General features: G+C 43.7%; 1 protein-coding gene across 3 annotated transcripts in view; it reads right to left on the bottom strand.

The window, feature by feature from the left end:
• The window catches only part of LOC119185068 (uncharacterized), a 70,784-nt gene that overhangs the window by 45,142 nt on the left and 3,395 nt on the right, over positions 1–22,247 (bottom strand). The window contains exons 2-4 of one of the 3 annotated variants that reach the window (XM_075874078.1): positions 11,807–11,943; positions 11,679–11,746; positions 1,148–1,368 (exon numbers count right to left, since the gene is read on the bottom strand). In XM_075874078.1, the coding sequence (XP_075730193.1) occupies positions 1,148–1,368; positions 11,679–11,746; positions 11,807–11,943 (426 nt within the window). The remainder of the gene's footprint in view (positions 1–1,147; positions 1,369–11,678; positions 11,747–11,806; positions 11,944–22,247) is intronic. The other 2 variants (XM_075874079.1, XR_012886235.1) reach the window with 2 other exon arrangements.

Here is a 22,247-nt window from a genome sequence, read left to right as displayed (position 1 = left end):
GAAGATGACATTTTGTTGAGCCATTGTGCTCATAGGACGTTAGCAAGAACTGGATTCAGTGCATCCAGTATTTGCAGTGCGCTCTTTGCAGACGGAGATTGTATGCTGCTCCGTAGCGTGCGAATCGTGGCATTTATTGATTGCACGATTGCAGTCACTTGCCTGTCTTGGTTGGAAAGATATCGAACCGGGATCACCGAATGGCCGTCATGAACTCCTTCGGTTCGTTTGATGCTGCTTCCCTTTGAAGTGCAGGCCACTCTGTCACAGTTACGGTATGCTCGCAGGCTTTGTCCTTTACAGCCTTTCCCACGGCATGTGGTTGGGGAGGCAAAGGAGGTGGTACTGATGAGGGATCTGGCAAACGTGTCGAGCAGGTAGCGGGCGTCCTTGAAGACGGACGCCGACGTGAATGAAGCCTTCTGACTTTAGCTGCGGCTTCTCAATGAGATGAGTGATCGCGCACCATCTCCTTTTCCTTCTGAATTTCCTTCTGAATCCGCGGGCAGTCCTTCGATGTGGCTTCATGGTATTTATTGCAATTAGAGCATTTCTTGACAGTTGCGACGCACTTATCCGCTTCATGGGGCTCGGCGCAGCGGTGGCATACCACCAAATTCTCGCAGACGCTCTTCATATGTCTAAGTTTCATGCATTTACGGCACTGGAGAGGCTTTGGAATGAAAGGCCGCACAGCATGTTTAAAGTACCCCACCTTCACATGAAAGGGGAGTGATGTGCTCTTAAACGCAATCTTCACACAGCAAGACTTGCCTAGCCCGGTGACATCAACAATTGGAGTATCAGTTGTTGACTTGACAACAAATGGTAAGTCACTATTGGAAATAGCCACATCTATGTCGTAAATCACGCTGGTTCCTACATCACATCCCAAGGGAACATGAGAGCTGACCTGGTTGCTGTCCAAGTCAGTTACACTGCACAGAACGCCCAACGCACTTGCATGCAAAACGTCAACAGCCAGTATATTGTTTCTGGCGTTCACTCTTATGTCCGTGATCTCATTTGGCACGAGTGTTTCCAGAGGCCTCGACGCAGACTGTCTGGTAAAGCGTTTCATGCTGACGGTAGGAAGTGCAGGCAGAAACAGGATGGTATAAGTGTTCGATTTTGCCGCTTCACTTACAGTTTGAATAGTTGAGGATGAGGATGTCCTCATGTTCCTCCTCTTCGCTTTGCGGCTCAGCAAAGGTTGGAAACCGTCATCTGAAAAGTCCTCACTGCTGAGATAGTAAGCATGAGTATCTTCACTGTCGCTGTCACTCGCTTGGCCCATCCGCTTCCTGGAGGCGGTCGCCGCTGACGCCGCTGGTGCCGGAGGCGCCCGGGGTAGTCTACATCCATCCCCTTCAAAGAGGCAGTGAAAACCGATCAACAGACTTAAATTACCACTGAAATACGCTGGAGTTAGCAGAAGTAGCTCCTATTCAAAACACACTTCTTCGTCTTCTCTTTTATTGTCTAGAATGCTTAAAGACACTATACGTGGTAAAGTATAAATGGTCTGCCGGCAAATTTTACAGCGAAAGCATTATATGCGTAGAAAAAGCAAAAATAAAAAAATGGCAGCATATCCACGGGGTGAATGATGGAGAGTGGAGCGAAGCATCCGCCTGTCCATTCGTTCTTACTTCCGTCCGTCCATGCATCCATCTGTGTGACCGTCCGTGCGTCCATCCGCCCGTTTGTGCGTGCGTCTTTTCGTGCCTCCGAACGTCCATCCGTGCGTTTGTCCCTGCGTTCGTTCATGCATACGCCCCTGCGTCCATCCATGTGTCCATCCATCTGTGCAGCCATTCGTGCGTCCGTTCATGCATATGTCTGTGTGTCTATTCGTCCATCTAGTCAACACCTCAAGTGCCACTATCTCCCATCTTTTCATCATAAATTCTGAATAAAGAAGCACCACCATTCAGCGGACATTCCAAAGACCAAACAAGAGGTGGCACACGCACACTTCTTACAGCTTGCGCTTCTTGTCTACTTCCCACCTTTAACCCCCTCGAGTTCATGGTATATACTAGTTCACTGTATTTATGGCACTGCGGCCCAACTCTCGCTAAGCCTTTCTAAAACCAAGGAGGTTACGCCCGGCGAGTATAACGTAGCAACCCTCTCTTGTCAGATAGTGCTCAATGTACATGCCAATGAATGCTAATTGAGAATGAGAGACAGGAGATTTCGGCTTTTAGTTAACGCGCACACTGTGAATTTAAATGTTGTTCAAGAACGCACAAGAGAAATCTCTCACCGCACCACCTTGCAGGTCAAAGCGTAAGACATGGTACGTACTACGACGAAGGACGAACGGGTGCCACTCTTAGGAGCTTCGCCCCTAAAACGTGCGGGAGCGATGACATAAATGGTCTCCATTGGTATCCGTTACGTCGTTCGCAGAATAGTACCGAAGCACGAGTGCCATTGACTGCGTTGTGAGTTAGCTTGTAATATCCAACGCTTGCATAAACGTGGTGTTGCGGCATCAATGTGATGATTGTCGGAGTGCGATCGCAAGAGCAAACGCTCGCTTTGTGCGAGAGTTTCTCTAGTGGCAAAATAAAAACTTTGCTCTCTCTTTCTCTTCCCAGCAGTACCTTTGCTTTGGCGGCAATGTTCGTGACCACTTGTCGTTCGAGAAACAATATCTATTTTTAGCACAATGCAAAACACGTTTAACCATTCATTACACTCTTCCATAACCGTGACCATGCGAGGCTGAATCTAAGGCATGTGAAATAAAGGCTGTGGTAAACCCAAGCCATACGTAAGCCTAACTTCATTCGGAAGCACGCACGTGTAAATAATAATTTTGAAAGGCGTCGGTTTGTGCGTCAGCGTCAGTTTGTGCGCACTGCTAAACACCGGGCCTTAATACTTCAGCTTTCGTGGTTAAGCATTTGTAGAGAGTGCTTGGGTGGGGATATTTTAGTTATGAATGTATTGTTGTTATGTGTCTCCCTCAGCTACCACGACAGTGTCACTCGCTGAAGCTTTCCTGAAGATCAATTTGTTGGGGACCAGTATTATTATAACCTAAATGCAAAAGTATGATATTTAGCAGGTGTGGTTGTATAGGTTAAAAATTTATTCAATCTCTAGGAAAATATTAAAGATGTTAAAATTAGGCGGGTTTCAAATGTGTGGACGGGCGCTAATATGTACAAACATTGCACCCAGAAACCACCTCTGCAATGTATTGCGAACAAGACGCTAATAAACGTTGTGGTAGGTGTTTTTATCGATTAGCTTCGTCAAGCTTTTAACAGCGAATAAATTTGGTTCGTCACGCAATGATACGTTTAATATAAAGACTGGCGTGCACTTATCTGAGCAATACCGTAAAATTGAAATATTTGATGGTATATATGCACCACCACACGTTCATTAGCGTGGTAGAGTTAACGCAATCAATTATTGAACTTTTTAGCACTTATTTTGCGTGTTCTCTGTACCATAGGCGTTATGTCGGAAACAATATAAAAAATTGCACTTGTTTCTTTACGACCACTTGTGGATATATTTTAGCTTGACCAAGAGCTCCTGCACAGCATAAAAAAAATCTTCTGAGAGGTGACGCTTTTTTATTCTTCTGCATGTGTAATAAATTTACGTTGGTTTGTTCGAGAACATGTTGTGATCCTTGTGGCAGTCTTCTGCGTGGAGTGACCAAACTCAGAGGCTCTGCAGTTCAGATTATCCGACATGAAAACCGACCATTTCAAAGGTTTTTACACAGAAATACGCAGGGTTATACCGGGACCAGGGCTCAGATCATGTTAACTGTAGGGGCGATTTAAGCGACTTTTTATTTTTATAACGACCTTTTACTATAACGCTCCTTCACTGAGTTTTGCTCACGGGTTTCGAGGACACTAAAAAAACTGCGGAGGGTATCGGTGTAGTAATAAGAACAAGTTACTCTTTATTCTCGCAAAGCCTCAAATAGAGTGAAATTCAATATCACTCTGTTTGAATTGAGAGAGTGAAACAGCTTTCTAACGTAGCTCTCTTTAAGAGAATAGAATGCTTAGGTATTCTTGAGGCACTATTGAGTGAAACGCGGTTATACACCTGTTCATGATGACATTTAGATGTGCCGGCACACCACGATTGATTAGCACTCCTTAATAAACAGATATATAGGCAGTAGAACGTATTGCATCTGTTGGAGTCATTAGAAACTATTAACGAAAAGAACAGCGTTTTCAGCCCACTCCAGTGGATGTCTGTGCACTCAAGGGCGCTGGGAACTGCTAATATCCGCATTTTTAGCTTCGTATCTGTGTGGTGAAATAAACAGCTATTAATTTATTCAATCGATCACAATCGCAACTCAATGTAAACACCTAAGACATTCTCCTTATGTTAATACTCGGGTTTTTTCTACGACCATCGCGCATGGAGGATGCTGTCGTAAGCCTAACGTACGGTACGGTACAGGGAAGAATTATGGCTTTAGTCGTAGAACGTGAACAACAACGTGAACAAGAATGACCTAAAGTACTTCTAAAGAGGAAAAAAAGCCCAACTATATTTAGTGTACACTTCAGAAGCATGATGTTTCATATACAGAAATGACTAACGACGAGCCAGTCAGTGCAAATAAGCGGTTGTGGTGATCTTTTTTTCTAGTGTAAAACACGTGTTAGGGAGATGGCCTGATCTCACGAAGCACAAAAAAAACACATGACATACGTTAGCTACAGTTCAGCTGGTTTTGAGAAATGCGAAGACACTAAAATCTGCACTTCTAACAAGAAATTAGAAATGACGAGCATTACTAATAACTTGCAAAACCTGTACGCTTGCCGTTTTTTAGTGTAGTGTAGCGATTACTGTGTCGGATTTGCATTGTTCAGGGCATATACAGGTCGATAGTTTAAGTCTAACTCACTGTTTTTATTTTTTTATTTTATTTTTTCTATCCACGTGTAAGAAAATTTATGAAAGGCCTTTATAAAGCCCAATTTCAGCCCACGGTCTGTTGTCTTTTTTTTGTGAGGTGTACTGCTACTCTCTTTAGTACTGTCATGCTACTCTGCTTCGGGTAGCGTTTTGTAGCTTTGTTCTGGGAGAAATATTTTACCCATTCTTGGGGAATCACTGTATTATGCCTCAACAAGCCGTGATTTACTCTGGAAAAGAGAGTGAAATATGGGACAAGAAAGTACTCTCTGATGATGATGATGATGATGATGATGGTGGTGGTGGTGGTGGTGGTGGTGGTGGTGGTGGTGGTGGTGGTGGTGGTGGTGGTGGTGGTGGTGGTGGTGGTGGTGGTGGTGGTGTAGGTGGTGGTGGTGGTGGTGGTGGTGGTCGTTTTATTGGCGCAACTCCAATTGATGGCCGAAGAGTGCCATTTCAATAGACTAGATATATGAACAATGATAAGATGCGTGGCTGTAAAGGGGCCTTGAAATTTCTCGCGCTAACGCGGGTAAAAACATGGAAGTAGTAAAATCATGACAGTGGCGCCAGGTATGTGCAGTGAAAGTGGATGGCGAAATGTGATGATAATAAAACCATGATGATGATATAGTCACCGCAGCCACGACCACGGTACAGAGATCACGCTACGGATCACCTCGAAATATGTGGTGAAAGCTATGAACATCTTTTAAAAACGCGAAAAGTGATTGCAGTTTAAAAAGCGGATTCCTACCAATGAGCATCCCAGAGTGTAGTGCGAGCTGCTGTCGGTAGGGCAGTAAAAAGTGCTTTTTTCTTAAAGCATCCAGTTCATTGCACTGGACGAGAATGTGGAGAACCGTAAGTGGTTCTCCACATCTCTCACATAGGGGTGGATAGCCACAGGACAGAAAACAAGAATATGTAGAGTGTGTATGCCTTGTTCTAAGCCTTGTTAGTGTTACTTCTGTGTGTCGTGATTTTGATAGTGGTGGCCAATTACCTAGTTGCGGCTTAATAGCATGGAGTTCATTATCTGTGTGTCTGTCCCACGTGCTCTGCCAGTAGGCCCTGAGCTGTTGTTTCAGGAAAGGTTTCAAGTGAAGTGCAGGAATCACTATTGATCTACTGGTAGCTGTTTCTTTGGTGGTTGCAGCTAAGTGGTCCGCCAAAACAATTCCTTGTATCTCATGGGTTTCTGGCACCCAGTAGTCTATGACATGTGTATTGAGTGCGTTCACTGTGCACAGGATTGAGTAAAGGGAGATAAAAAGTGGGGTTTCTTTGCTTTCCGAGTGTTTTAAGGGTTTTCACAGCGCTCAGGGATACTGTGTAGAATACAGCACTTTGTAATTTTAGTTGTTTTATGAGTTTAACACCTACCAGTATAGCATAAGCCTCTGCTGTGAAAATGCTGGTGTTCAGGTGCAGAATACCGGCATCTAATAAAAAAGGTGGATCGACTGCTGTATAAGAGAGAGAAAGGCGGGTTTTTGAGGCATCAGTATAAAATTCTGGGCATGAGTATTTTTGCTGCAGTTCTACGAAATATGCATTAATATGTGCATTTGGCGTGAGCTTCGTGACTTGTATAAAAGACATATCGCAATCTATCAGCTGCCACTGCCAAGGCGAGACATATACAGCGAGAGCAGCCAAACTGTGTTAAAGAAGCCGCAAGCTCGTCTCTTCGGCGGGAGTCCTTACACGAAGTGCATAGGGTTGGTATATGGCAGGGCGGTTGTTAAACAGGACAGAACTGGAGAAGTCATTGATGGCGGAGTGTACGGGTTGTTGTTTGTCGGCAATTACCTTGTGGAAGTAGACAAAAGATTGGTAGGATCGTGTCAAATGGAGAGAGCATTAGTTTGATTCAATTGACAAGATTTTCACGGGGCTTGTGTGAAAAGCACCCGTGGAAAGATGAATGCCAAGATGATGAACAGGCTCGAGCATCTTTGAGGCTGTTGGTGTCAGAGACTGATAGGTTATGGCCCCGTAATCTAGGCTTGTCCGTATAGGGCTTCTATATAAACTCATCAAACACTTTTCTTCTCTACCCCAGGTAGGGCGTGATAAGACTTTTAAAATGTTCATCCCTTTTAAGCACTTGTGATTTAGATACTTTATGTGTGGTATAAAGATTAGCTTGGTGCCCAAGATTAGGCCTCGGAATTGGTGATCAGTGTTTTTTGAAAGGCGCTGGCCATGTAGTTCCATGTGAGGTTCGGAATGAATGCCTCTCTTTCTAGACATTGACACGCTAGTACTTTTTTGTGTAATCAGCCGGAACCTGCTTTCATCTGCCCATTTTAAAATTCTGTTCAAAGTCAGCTGCACCTGCCGCTCACACATTGCCTGGTTACATGACTTAAAGCCGAACTGGACATCGTCTACAGTGCAGTAAGTGCAGTAAAACATAGTCCTAGGAATAGAGAGGCGCAATATATTCATTATGATGAAAAACAGAGTACAGCTTAGTACACCACCCTGGGGCACCCCTGTTTCCTGAACAAGTGCCTGCTCGAACACGGAACGTCCAGTTGGACAGATAACTTTCAATTGTACTCAGCATTCTACCCCGTATACCTAAATCTGGGAGGTCTCGAAGTATACCAAAAGCGCCATGTTGTGCCATAGACCTTTTATACATCTAGGAAGACATAGAGAAAGAAGTGTTTGTGGATAACAGCGTCTCGGGTCTGTGCTTCAATACGTACCAGGTGGTCTATAGTGAATCTACCTTCTCAAAAACAGCACTGGTACGGGTCAAGTAGACTTTTTTTGTTTCAAGGAAGTGTATAATGCGGCGATTTATCATCTTTCAAAGAGTTTACAAAAACAACTGGTTAATACGATGGACCTGTAACTCGTAACAGAGGACGGATCCTTACCCTGTTTTAGTATTGGAAGGACGATGGTCGTTTTCCAGGAGGGAGGAATCACGCCAGAAAACCAGATAGCATTGTAAAAGGAAAGTAATGTTTTTTTTTCAGTTTCTAGAGGCAGGTTTTTCAGCATTTCGTCCCGGGGGGAATAGCTGCAGCAAGTAAGAGATGCCTGTAACTCAGCCAAGCAGAATGGCTGATTATATGCCTCATATTTAGTACATTTTGTGTCTACTTTACGTTTTTCCACTCTTGTCTTGTAGTGTTGGAAATCTGGAGGGTAGTGTGCAAATCTGCAAACCTGCTCGAAGTGTGCGCCCACTCAGTTTGACTTGTCTTCCAAGCTGTGGCTTTGTGCGTTTACTAAAGGAAGTGAATAAGCTTGTTTTCCTTCTACGCTTTTCACCCGGTTCTAAACTTTACCTGCTTATGTATAAGAGGTGATGCCCGATGTAAACGTATGCCAACTTTGTCTTCAAGCTTGTCGGCACTTCCTCCTGCCTTGGGACTTAATGTTCTTATAGTTTGAATTGTCAGTCTTCGACGAGTTTCGAAGCGACTTGCATGCCTTCTTTTGTTTTTTGCGTGCATTACGATACTCTTCGTTCCATCATGGAACATGTCGCTTTTCTGAGAGTCCACTTGTTTGTGGAATACATTTGCTTGCAGCGTCAACCAAAAAAGCAGTGAAGTAATCCACAGCAGCCTCTAGGCTTCGCGTACTCATCTCATTCTAGGTTCAGCGAGTAACTTTTTGGTACTGTTCCCAATCAGCGTTTTGGATGAGCCACTTGGGAACCTGCGGAGGACTATCATTTGCAATTGTGTTGATGATAACTATAGGGAAATGATCACTTCCATAAGAAGTATTGAAGACTTCCCATTTGAGGAGCACAAAAAGCGATGGAGACGAGATGCTAAGGTCTACTGACTAGTATGTGTTGTTAGTAATATTGTAATATATTGGCATTTTCTAATTCAAGAGACATGTGCCAGTAGACAAAAGGAATTCCTCGATTAGACGACCTCGTGATCACAGCACGAGTCTACCCACAAAATGTTATGCGCACTGCAGTCTTTAAGGAGAAGATACGGCTCTGAAAGTTCATCAATTAGAGACTGGAATTCGTGTTTATTGAGTCGGTGATGCGGAAATATGCAAATACAACAAATGTTTCCTAGTTTGTTGAATATAACACCTCGAACAGCCACTGCCTCAAGAGATGTTGGAAGCAATAAATGTGTCCAGGCTGTTCCATTAGTAACTATAATGGCAACACCACCGGATGACACGACTGCATCATCTCGCTCCTTCAGAAAAATAACCTAACTGTGTAAGAAGTTGGTGTGTTTCGATTTGAAGTGATTTTCTTGCACACACAGCACAGTTGTTGTATGTTTGTGTGAAAGTTTCTCGATATTGTCGAGGCTCCTTAACATCCCTGTTACGTTCTATTGTAGTATTTCTGTCATTTTAACGTTTTGTGTTGCTGTGTGCACAAAAAGTGTTGCCTTAGGTTACAGGGCCTTTGGGCGGCCCCGTAATTCAGGGGTTTTTTTTGGCGCGCTCCAAAAAGTTGCACCTATCCTTCGGTTTCTAAGTCGACGGAGGAGTAGGACTTGTATCCATCACCTCTTGTGAGGTTGTGGATGGTGCCTGCTCGGCAGGCACGTTCACAGAACTTTCGGACCTAACTGCGTTTGCAGTGGTCCGGGGTCCAGCAGACACGGTAGTCTGCAGACGTTGTTTGTCACATGGCGGAGCAGTACAGGCTGCTCCAGCCGGGAAGCTGATGGCAAAGACCACGACCACACTAAACATGTGTGATATTGGCGCGTGCAGAAAGATGTGGCGCGGCACCCCGGCGCGTCATATCTGCGAACGAGCTAGAAGAGGGGTTGTGAAGTGCGAAACGCTTACGTGCCTCTAGGAATGACAGATTGAATTTGACCTTCAGTTCTTCGATTTGTTTTTCTTTTTTCTTTATGGGGCATGATCGTGAGTAGGTAGGGTGATCTCCTTCGCAGTTCCAACAGTGAGTTGCTTCTGAGGTGCAGTCATCGGATATGTGTTGGATGGATGCACACTTTGCGCAGGTGGCACGCCCTGTGCAACTCTTTAATCCATGCCCGAAACGTTGACATTTGAAACATCTACAAGGATTGGGGATGTATACTCTTGCACGCAGCTTGCAATAGCCGGTTTCTATTGATTCTGGTAGGTCGCTTGTTCCAAAGGTGAATAATGTGTGTTTTGTAGGGGTCTGTTTCTTGTCACGCCTTATCGTTATTCTCTGTACCTTTACAACGTTTTCATCTTGCCATACTTCCCACATTTCGCTTTTGCGCAGATCGATAAGATCATCAGCAGAAATTACCCCACGGACAGTGTTCATAAACCTGTATTGGCCCACTGAAGCAGGAGTGTCTCCAAATGATATAATCCTGAGTAGTTTGTCGTATTTTTGTGCTTTGTCTCGAGCCTCCGATAGGAGGTCGCCACTTCCCATTTTTGTCATTTAGTACCCTGGTTCAATTTGTTACGTTAAAGTCTTTGACACTAGGAATGGTGAATCCGCTCGGACTCTCTTTTTTTCGTTTGACTATAAATGACTTCATACTTTGGGAAGCTTCTTCGGTGCGCCACCTTTTGAGAGAGAAAAAGAGAAATAGACTTTATTGGGCAATCCTGCGTGTGGAGAGTGGGAGCACGGCGCAGGTTCCGCACCGTCCTATCTATTTAGGCTTCAACGACGGCAGACCCAGCACGAGCTACTAAGAGTTTACCTCTTGAGGGAGCAATAAGGATGGAGAGGAACATATGTCATACGGAGAGTATTTATTTCGGCAGCGGTAATAGCCAACCACCACCGAGCCCAACAAGAGGACGCTACAAGGTTAATTTACAAACACTTGGAGACACCAGCCATGCATCGCCACTATAACTTATATAATGTATTTACCCAAGGTGTGATGGCTAAACAAAGTTAACCCTCACCGCCAGGAAATTTGGAAGTAAATGGACAAAAGAAGATAACAGGACAAATAAAAAGTTTGAGAGAAAAACGAAGATGAGCAAAGAGAGAGATAGGATAAGGTGACTGCCGATTTCCCCTGGGTTGGTCAGCCCAGGGGCGCCGTCTGCGTGAAGTCAGGGCCAAAGAGGTGTGTTGCCTCTGCCGAGGAGCCTTGAAGGTCTGATTATCCAGCGCCAACTGAACCCCCAGGATCCCCTTTTCTCAGGACATGGCAAAGCCACGAACGGCTAGGCGTGGGAGGGTGTCAAATCCGCCCCGTTAGCTCGGGCCCATGGTGTCGCTGCATACCAAACGCCTGCGTAAGCAGACGCTTTTGCGGTGAAAGTACTTTCTGAAAAAGAGTGCTCAGCGCTTGAAATTATGTCCGCCAAGTGATTACACTTCGATACTTCCACGGAAAGAAGTGGCTTTCAAAGGAGGTTCTAGTGCTGGGTAAAGAAACCACTTGGTTGACCGACGTCTAGATTTCGACTACACACGGCTGTCACTTCTAAGTTTCGTTTACCTGTTTGATGAACATTTCCAAGTAGGCAAGAAATCAGGTACCTTCGACTTTCCGCACATGCCTTTTTCAGGCAATTTCACGCGTAAATTGCATGAATCAGAAACTGGAAAATACAGAGGTCCATGTGCCAGTATCTTGTAATTATATGTTATTCATTTTAAACTACAGTGTACTGAGGATAAGAGTTGGTGACGTCAAAATGTGAATTCTCGTCTGGAGGCTCCGAACCCTTCAGTATTATGAAATAATTATGGGTGGCATGCTGCTGGTGCGCATTACATCCTGATTATTCTCAATAAGCACATGATTTTTCCTTACCTTTATGATATATTGCCATCTGATCTAAGCTCTCTGCATCAAGCACTCCGTATATTCCAGATTCGCATCTGCGGATAAGAAACATACATATTAAGCAGAAAACACGTAGTGAAAACACAAAAACTTACCTATTTCCTCTGTTGAACTTACATCTTTTAAATGAAATTGACAATCGTTTAACAGACTGAACTTTATCTACTACGCATTTGATAGGCTTGTTGCGAGTTGTTTCGGTCGTCCATATTGGCTCCATCTGGCTGAAGAACTAAAATAATAAAAAGCAATACTTTAAGTAGATTTTGATGGGCGCAGGGTTGCAGTATACACTAAAATTCACAACATATAAGACGGGTAGCGTTCATTCACTATGACGACTGTGACACCTTCGTTTTAATGCCCGAGACAATTTTTATACGGCTAATAGTTATCTCTAGTGAACAGTCGCTCAAACCTCTACATAAGATTGCCCCTGATCGTAAAAGCAAAGCACAGTATCGGTGCCTCGGATTGGTGAGCGTGATTTAAGGACTTTAGTCGAGAAACCTGCGAAGCTTTCGGGGCTACTCAGGCGGACGAAGACTTGGAGTTAGTTGTGAGATCTCTTAGGTGATTTCAGTAACTCGGTGAAGAACTCGGTAAAGCCCAACGCAGCGTGGCAGTAGTTTTTCTCGGTGGCCAACGTGAAACGAAAGACAGTCAGACAAGCACCGTAGAACCTAGGCTGAAACGTATGTTGTTGTGTTGACAGTCGTAATGGCGGTTTCAGTAAAGCTTAGACACCAGGCTCGATCACGGGCAATGCGACGGGCCGTCGTCGCACGATAAATGTGGTCATGAGCATGTAATGCTGTCGAGTTAGCCTTAGAAGAAACTAGTTAGTCTAGAGTTCAGAGCAGGTTACAGCCATGTAACCGATAAAATGGTGAATAATCAGAAACGACAAGACGTGGGGTCGTGAGCGTATAATTCTGCTGAGTTAGCCTCAGAAGGAAGTAGTGAGTCGAGAGTTAAGAGCAGGTCACAGCAATATAACCAATTAAACAGAGCATAACCAGTAACGTCATTACGCAACGTATGATGCACAAAGGTTACGAATGCTAAGTTGCAGTCTCAGTCTCAGTGGTCTCCAAACATGCACAAGGACAACGTGCCCCTGGTGCATGGTTCAAGTATTCAGCAAGTCTGAAGACACTGCAGGTATAAGACATTGTTTGTTTTAGGACGTTGCAGAAGAGCGAAGAAGGCTGCTGACAACTGTCGCAAACAAATGGCGACCCTAATCCCTGAAGTGTTGACGAGGAGCATATTGGTGCAAGGTTACTTAGTGTGTGAGAAATCCAGCGACTCGGTTGCCGTTGTAACGAATCGCACCGACCTCACGAAATGACATTTTATCAGCTTTTGAGCTGCACGAATTCTGCAGTGTGCACGGTTGTGCAAGGAATTGAAGATTTTTCATACAAAATCATTATGCAAACACGGTCTGTGTGGCTGTAGATGAATTGGGTATGATTGACACGTCTTCAATGAATACTGTCTCCAATTAGAGTGCTGTTTGCGTGTCCTGTAAGTCATATTGCTCTGAGTTACCTGCCTGCGCTCTTTCCAGATCATATCAATATATATATATTGCTAAGACGAAACTGATGTTTTCAAACGACTGCGCGTGGCTGCATCCACATGAATAATTGCGTCAGCGGGAATGTGCTCAGCTCCACTGATGCAAAGATGTTCGTTAAGAATTCCGAGATAAAGGCTAGTTTTCACTTTTTCCGTGATGTATGTAGTGAATAAGTGTGGCGTAGATGAACAGCTTGTGAACGATGAAAACTCTGAACGCTCGGCCTTCGAGTAGGTGGCAAAAGTGATGAGCTGCCAGGTGTGTGGCGAGAAGTTTTGGACCAAAAATGCTGTGATGTATCTGAGTAGGAGTCTAGTGTTTCGATAAAAACGCAAGTTTGCCTTACGACGCAGTACTTCTGTTGTAGCACAGCATTGTTTGGGAAGCGCCAGTCCTGAGAATCAGAGAATAATCTTGTTTTGCGTGGGTGGTTAGAGTATGTTCGGCTCAAGGGACGTTTGACGGCGTTAAATGCATCATAAGCAGCAGTGAATACTGCACTATTTTGCCGAGAACTTCCTGAAAAGCACGTGGTATACTGGTTTCAGCAGATTGGCACAGTTTCTATTAGCGCGGCGGTAAAAGCTTACGAGACCAAGGTTGACAGATCATTGTGGTCGACGTTGGTTTTACAAACTGATTGATTTTTATGTGGGGTTGAACGTCCCAAAACCACCATGTAATAATCAGAGACGCCATAGTGAAGGGCTTTGAATGTTTCGAGAACCTGGGGTTATTAGGACTTGCACCATAATCAGAGCAAACGGGCCTACAGCATTTTTGCCTTCGTCGAAAATGCAGCCGACGCCGCCACACAGTAAAAATTTTTACACCCAGAAGGGTGTAAATGAGCTTGTCCCGTGGACTATACCCCAAGGGTGTTAATTCAGCACCTTCCAAAAAGGGTGCTTTTCCATGCACTCTTAGAATAGGGTGCATATGTAAAAAAACTGTAGGGTGTTACAAAAACACCCTTGAAGAAGGGTGCCTTCGATGTCCATCACTTTTTAGCTCCCTCTGAGGAGGGTGCTAGAAGGGGGCACAAGGGTGTTGAGTGCCCATGGCAGGGATGCCAGTATTCTTTTAGACTGCACTAATAGATATCAGCATGCACTGATTGCACACTACTTGAAGAAAGTGGTCCTGATTATCAATGATGCACCACCTGTCGAGCTCAATTCATTGCGTGTGGGCAAAAATATAAACACGTACAATCGTGTATGAACTTCTGCTGGATCTATATATACTTCACAGTGTAGGCACGATGAACACTACAGAAAATTAAGCCTTGCTGCCATTGCATAGTGCATTTCTTTAATAGGCAAATAAAACTTTTAAACTTTTCTTCTGCTACACAACTTTTTTCACCAGATGTGTAACATGTTGACGTATACGTACACTACACACGGAACACCTCAAATGTTTATTCAATTTTTTCAGTTTTACTTTATTGACAATTCCTTGAAACATACAATTACACTGGTTTCAGTTTATTGTACTGCTTCAAGTACATAGAGACTACAAATGAAATACATGCTAATATATCCGTATAATTCTTTCAAGTATCTACAATTCCAGTGGTTTCCAGTTTAATTTTCCTTCATGTACACAATCGGTTAATAGGAATGAAGTACAGGCAAATATATACTTATAATTCTTTCAAATATATACACTCACCATGATTTCACTATATACGCCTTCATGTACACAATCGTTCCCAAGAAGTGATGCCGACAAAATATACATGGATAGTGTTTTCAAATGTAAACAATCACAGTCGTTTAAGCTTTGTATTCGTGGATGTATAACAATTGGTTATGAGAAATCATGTGCATGCAAACATATATAGGCTTTCGCACATATAACTTTAGCGAATAATTAAAAACCAATACAATAATAAGAAACAGAAGAAGCTAAAACGAACTCAAAACTGAGTCAGGACACACAAAAAACAAAAAAGGTAATGCAAAATTACGGCTAATGACACAGCTGGGTCATTTTATGCCAAATGTCCCAGCCATTTTGGCAACCATCTCAAATGTATTCGAAAAACTCGTGCTGCATTGAAAATAGTGAACTACTGGAATATTCAAGAGAGGAAAAATATTTGGTCACGTGGCTGCCTTCTGAACTTCCTGGAATGCCGTCTAGGTTTTGTATCTGAAAAAGTTTTATTTTAAAAGCACCGCTCCTTCTTTCTATATGAAACTTAGTATACGTGTTACGTAACAAGAGTTTGATTTGGGCGAGTTGGTTCATCGTGGTTGTGTGCTAGTCATAGCGCAACAACTTCAGGAAGCGACAGAAAGGACAGGAAAGAGCACCGACTGTCAACTGAATTTAATGAATGTGCTACGAGCGCTTTTATATGAAGTATAAGAACCGTACTTATGCGTGACAACACGTGTGACCACTACAAAATAATCTTAACTGAGAAGAGAATACTACCCCTCGGAAAGGATAAAAGAACGTGTAGTGATGCACTGATCATTGGTTTACCTGATAAAAAACACTTCCACAAACGTTAAATTGGCATTAAGTAAACCTATTCGCGTGACGGATGCTCCAAGATCGACCATTTCTCTTGCTGTTTAGTACCCACACTTTTAAAAGCTTGCAAGGGGTTGAAAACAACATGTTATGATCATAACTGCTGGCTATTTTTTTAAGTGTCAGACACGTGATGTGGTATACCTTGCAAAGGTTTTGGTCATTGTTTTTTTGTTGGTCCTGTCTTCTTTAACTTTAGTTTCTGCAGGAGGTTTTCGCAAACGGGTGTGATGATTCTGTCGGGATATCCAGCATCTTTTTGTCTTTTATTCTGGTTTTTAAGCCTGACCTCACCCTTGTGCTAACGTGACTTCTGAAGGGTGGCCTGAATACATGTGGTATCAATTCCTCTTTATACTGATCTTGAATGCACACTATCAAAAGGCAGAGCATTCTTAGCACTCCTGGGCTTATAGCACCAGCCAATACCCCAACAGTATCATCACACTCGTTTGCGAAACCGTCCTGCAGAAAGTAAAGTTAAAGGAAACAGGACCAAAAGAAAAACAGAATGACCAATGACCTTTGCATGTTACACTGTACTACGTACATAAGGTGTCTCACAATTTTAGGAAAAGAGCCAGCAGATATGACATTGTTGTTTTCCACCCCTTGCAAGCTTTCAAAAGTGTATGTACTTACAGCAACAGGAATAGTCAATCTTCCACCATTCGTCACTAGAATAGGTTTACTGAATGCAATCTAATGAGTATGAGATACCGCTAATATGTGGAAAAGTAAACATAGGACAAACTGGGCAAGGCTTAATGATCAAGCAAGACAGCATGATTTATGTTAAGAAGGGCTATAGTAGTCTCATGGCCGGACACGGTAAAGAATGTAAGTGTAGTCCTAGGTTTCATAAAACACGGTTTTTGAAAAAAAGCAAGCTGAAAAAATGAGAGATTTTCGAACTCTTTATCAGGAAGGCCAAAGATCAATGCATCAATACACCTTCAGTTATCTTTTCTGAAAAAGAGTATTCTTTTCTCGGTTAAAAGTATTTTGTCATGGTCACACATGTGTTGTTGCAGATGAGCCCTGTTCTTGTGCTCATTATAAAAACGCTCGTAGCACCTTCAATAAAATTCAGTTGACAGCGCTATTTTCTGTCCTTTTTGCGATAAGATTTTTATTATAGAAAGAATTTCATTTTCTTACAATTTGGGTATAATGATGAGTTTTCATTGTATCACAACATGGAGCAAATTGCATCTCAATACTGACAAAAATCACGATTTTGTGAAATTCGTAAAAATTTCTCGTATATTCCAGCAGCTTGAGAGGTCTAAAGAAATTTTCTTCAAAATATACCTTCTGTGGAGTAAGTATTCACTGCTCAGATATTCATACAAAGTAAAATATTGCAATATTATTGCAAACATAACACATTTTGGCTTTATTCTTTGAAGCGAATGTGGCAAAAAATTGCACTAATAATGTTGAGCTTCAAATACCTTACAGAAGCACATTTACCTAACTGGCAGACCGAATGCTTTAGAAAAAATGAGCGGTAGTTTTAAAACAAAATTTTCCAGAAACAGCACATAGAGGGCATTATGCCAGGAAGTTATAAGCCAGCCACATGAATAAAACTTTTTATCTCGCTGGAATATTCAAGCAGTTCACTGTTTTCAACGCAGTAAGTCATCACATTTTTTTTCAAATACATTTCAGATGGTCGGCAAAGTGGCTGGGACGTTTGGCATGGAATGGTCCAGCTATATTCAAGCAGAATAACTTACACAAATAACAATATTTGTTCATCTACCATGACCACACTAGAAAAAGTTGTTCAGTCATTTTGACACTAAAATTGTAGCGTCGTACTGCCTGAACAACTTCTTTGATAAACTCCAAACTCGCGCCGAAAATAAGCCACTTAATCAGGGTGGTTGTTAAAGGCCTTGCGGTCGTAAACAATGTTGAAAATACAAAAAAATCAACTCATCAGTGCTGTCTCTCCTTCTTCGTCATTACTGACACGGAAGATTTTTCGGTAATTTACGTGGAGGTTCAGGAACTATGCTTGCTCTAGGCTGGGGCCGGGGTAGACTACGCAGGACGTCAGCGGCACCCTCCCATCCTGTAATAAGAGCAAATATGACTTCTCATAAAAGGATGTTCGTGCTGTTCCCGCAGTACCATATATGAAGAAGGTGTAGTGTATATCCTTTGAAATGGCGTTTAATTGAAATTACACTGAACTTCAAGCATACAACCCATACATTCCAATAATTTCGTACGATAAAGATAAGATAGTTTTCCAGCATACAGCAAATTCCTGAATTGAGGTGAAGTGTAAGACTACAGCTCGAAAATGGCACTTACGAAAGCCTGAACTCACCTAAGAATGAATTTACTATAGGGTTGTGAGCCAGTGTGAAAAACAATTCTTAAAGTACAACATTCAGAACACGTAGCATTAACCGAAACGCACAAGAAACGTACCTCTTCATGTACAAACAGTGAAGGCATCTCTGCTTTCTCTTTTACATGAGAAAAAATTATCTTGCGCGTGGCACTAGCGAAGAGGTCTGCAAAAGAAAGTAAAAGGTTTACTGACTTTATTCACGCCTTTAACAATCTGAGGAATTGTGACAATTCAGCAATCAGTGCAATTCTGACTGCCTCTATAAGGGCATCAAAAATGAACAATTTTCTCGTTCATTCTACGCTCAAAAGAAGCTCCGTCAATGGCATCGAATCCAAATTTGACGCTGTGCTTTCTATTTGCCTGCTTTCTGGACGTAGGGCTGCGATCATGTATTTTGTCCACCTAATCTAGCACAGAAATTCGTCATCTATAATTCAATATTCTTAATTCATTGTAATTTGATAAAAGATGTGATAGCTCGTGCAGTTTTTAAAGAGTTGCGGGCCTGCAATAGGCACTGCCTAGCACGTATGAAAGTATTTTTTTTAAACTTTTTTTCAATGCTTGCTTTCAGAAAAAGCGTCTGCTATATTTCGGCAACCAAGCCCATTCTCTGATGGCAATCAGGGGCACGCTGTTAGCGATTATTGACCACGAGATTTACAAACGTAACCCGTGCCTGAATACTCAGTTAAACACAATCAAGCAAGTAGGGGCGCTCGAACGACACCAACGCGCGCGGACGCTGTCTACGTTGCACCAGCCATGGCTTGTGCTAGAGCTACCGCACATAGCTCCCACAGTCACTTTTACCCTCTCGATTCTATTATAACGCCGAACGTTATCGCAGGTGAAAGCGAAGCACGAAAGCAGCAAACAGAAACGAGGGAAAACAACGCACGGTGATGGCCACAACAACGCGCCTTTGGAAGTCTACTAGATCTTTCCCTGTTGCTGGTGACACGTGTCCTAAATATTTTAAAAGACCGACGCGCACGTGCTGGGAGCTTCGCGGCATATCAGCACCTCAAACTATACCGTATTTAAGAAAAAAAAAGACATTTCGTACAGTGCGCCTCTGTACATAAATTTTTTTTTCTTCCTTTTTTCACGCTTACACCTACAGAAGCACGCTGCACATTTCAGTATTAATAGAAATGTTATTACGATGTAGCCTAAAGCGCATCTTGAAACACTATAATCACTTTGAGCAGTGTAGAGACACTGTGCGATCAGCAACGAATCGTGCCCTTGTTAAGTGATCACATCACTCACTGTATAAGTGATGCAGGCAATTACACAACATCCCGCATAGCAGTGTGAACTCGTTAAGTCACACGTTTAATCGGGCATCTGCAACAGGCTCACGAACGCATGCTTTTGTAAATTGCTCGCAGCCTACTTCGGCAGAGCTGCTGCAGGCGCCAAGCTAGCGCTGTATGATTACTACCTACGAAAACAGTACACTCACCGTTAACAGGCCCACGTTGTCCGTGTCCGCCGCTCCATAAATATTCCTTAATCCGAGCGTCACTTCAAACACGGTTTCATGCGTGACCACCATTGAATATGCGCCTGTTCGCTAGAACTCGCACAGCGACCAAGACCTCAGACCAACGCAACGCATTTGAAAGACGGATGAGACAAAGAGAGCAACGTTGAGAGAGAGAGGGAGGAGGCACTGGCGGCGGCGTCGCAGCTGTCGACGCAGGTGTTCGGTGACGCGACTATTTGCTTATCTACACCGCCGTTGTGGGGGCAACGCTGACTGGGGTGAGCGGGGAGGGGGGGAGCGGGAAACCCGCCAAGATGGCGCCGAAAGGCAAATGCTATGGCGCGTACGGCGGACGGTGGTTCGACGCGGAAGGCAATCGAATTGCGCTTCAAGAATGACTCCGTGTAAATGGCAACTCTCCTTCCAGCCAGCCGCACAGCGACGCAGGTTATTTACCAGCCTCGGGTTCTTTGAGTATTTTAACGGAATGCGATTGTAGTGGGCGAAAAATAGTGAAGCAAAACTTGCGGAAAACAAAGTTCACCATGGAATGGCCAGAAACAATAATTATTTTGTCCTCGGTGGCATAGAGGAAGCATCGCTACACCTTTTTCCAGAGGAATTTCTTTTCGCATTGTCTGTGTCTGGCAATTCCACGTGTGATGCCGCAAGCACTGAATGCGTAGTCGAAGCTGGAACAAATTAATCCACAGTCGCGGATGTTTAGAAGGCTTGTCACGCACCACGAAATGTGCCGAGGTTGATATAACAAACTTCTTGCTGACCACATCATCAGCACATAATTCCATTTGGTTGCCCAATGAGCTAGCTAAGCACCTGTAGCAAAGGCAGGGCACGTTCTTGTTAAACGTTGTTAATATAAACGATGGTTGTGCGTAAGTGCAATGACAGCTTTCCGTGTGAATTGGTCTTAACCCACATTTTCGAGCGTAGAAGTGCCTCAGCGGACCTAATCAGCTACCGCAGCAAGTTCGTAAGCAACGATGAGGTACGAAAATGTGCAGCTGTTTTCTGTGTACTGAATTGTCCGTGTACAGTGCGTTTACCACCGCCATTCCTTAAGCCACCTCCCATATAGACTCACAGTCTGAACAGGTGTGGGACCTTAAACACTAAGAAGCAGTGCGCCCTCCCCACACACACACACACACACACACACACACACACACACACACACGAAATTCGAGGGCGCACGGGCTGATGCACACGCATACTTATTCACAGGCCACACACATACACGTATACACACATACGGCCACACAAACGCGCGACCGTAAACGCACGCATGCATGGGCGTACACATGTGCACAGGCACGCTTAACACAAGCACGGACTCGCACATACACGCGCACGCACACATGCACGGGTGTACACACAATCGCGTTTACACGCGAACACACTCGCAGGCTCACGCACACACACCCATACTGGGGCGAACATTACGTTCCTGTATATAATCCATAGCAAACATGTAGCTTATAACCAACGCTAAGGTGAGCTTTCGTAACGTGGATTGCAGTTAATTTCCATTATAGATGAAACGCGATTTGCTTCTGCTGGCATTCTACTGTATTCGGAGAGCACCTTCACACATTCTAAGTTTAGGCCGTCATTTAACGCAAGGTCCACATATTCGTGCAGTAGCTACGCTGCTCGGCCACCAATCCGAAGGTCGCGGGTTCGATGCCGGCCATGGCAGTCGAATTATGACGGAGGCGAAAAGGTGCACTGTGCACTGTGCGATATCAGGGCCCATTAATGAACACCATATGGTCAAAATATCTAGAGCTTTCCACTACGACGACCCTCATAATCATATCAAGGTTTTTGAGACGTAAAATCCCAAATATTATAATTATGTGTTCTTCCTGTGATGCATATTTCATCTTCTGAATCGTCACCTACACCCTTCTCAGGCACAAAAGCACCCGTAGAGCCTATTTTAGGGTGCTATTGAGGCAAGCACCCAAACAAAGGGGTGCTTCTTTTCAATCGACCATTTATGAGTAATAAAAGTTGTTGCAAAGGGTGCTTTCTTGTAAAAGCACCCTTTTTACAACCTTTTGGATGTAAAACGTTTTACTTTGCAGGACTCGATTCAATCACTTGCGGGTCAGCAGCCAAGTATCTTATCCACTAGACCACCGTGGCGGGCCAGTTTTGCAAACTCGCTGATGGCTTGCACTTAGTGAGGAAGTGGGAGGATGTTCTTGGTGTCGGAATATTGAACAAGTAATCTAAAGGCTGCTTCTCCGAATCGGCTCTTTTCCGTGTTGGTGAGTACACCGTTTGCGGAGAGGCGTTGAAAAAGTTTGCAGAAGTTGTGCGAGTTTTCTTCGAGTGAAGAACTTGCGACTAGGATCACCTACCAACTAGAAGCACTCACCGAAAGACCCTTGAACACGGGAATAAGTTTCGTTTAGAGGTTTGAGGTGTAACAGCACTGTCAACACATCTTTTTTGTTCAGCTGGCGTTCTACAGTGAAGGTGCGTTCTGCTTTTGTT

This window comes from Rhipicephalus microplus, chromosome 9 (assembly GCF_043290135.1).
Source record: "Rhipicephalus microplus isolate Deutch F79 chromosome 9, USDA_Rmic, whole genome shotgun sequence".
Taxonomy (NCBI): Eukaryota; Metazoa; Arthropoda; class Arachnida; order Ixodida; family Ixodidae; genus Rhipicephalus; species Rhipicephalus microplus.
Note: the sequence above shows the minus strand (reverse complement) of the source record. Positions and strands in the feature narration are given on the sequence as shown.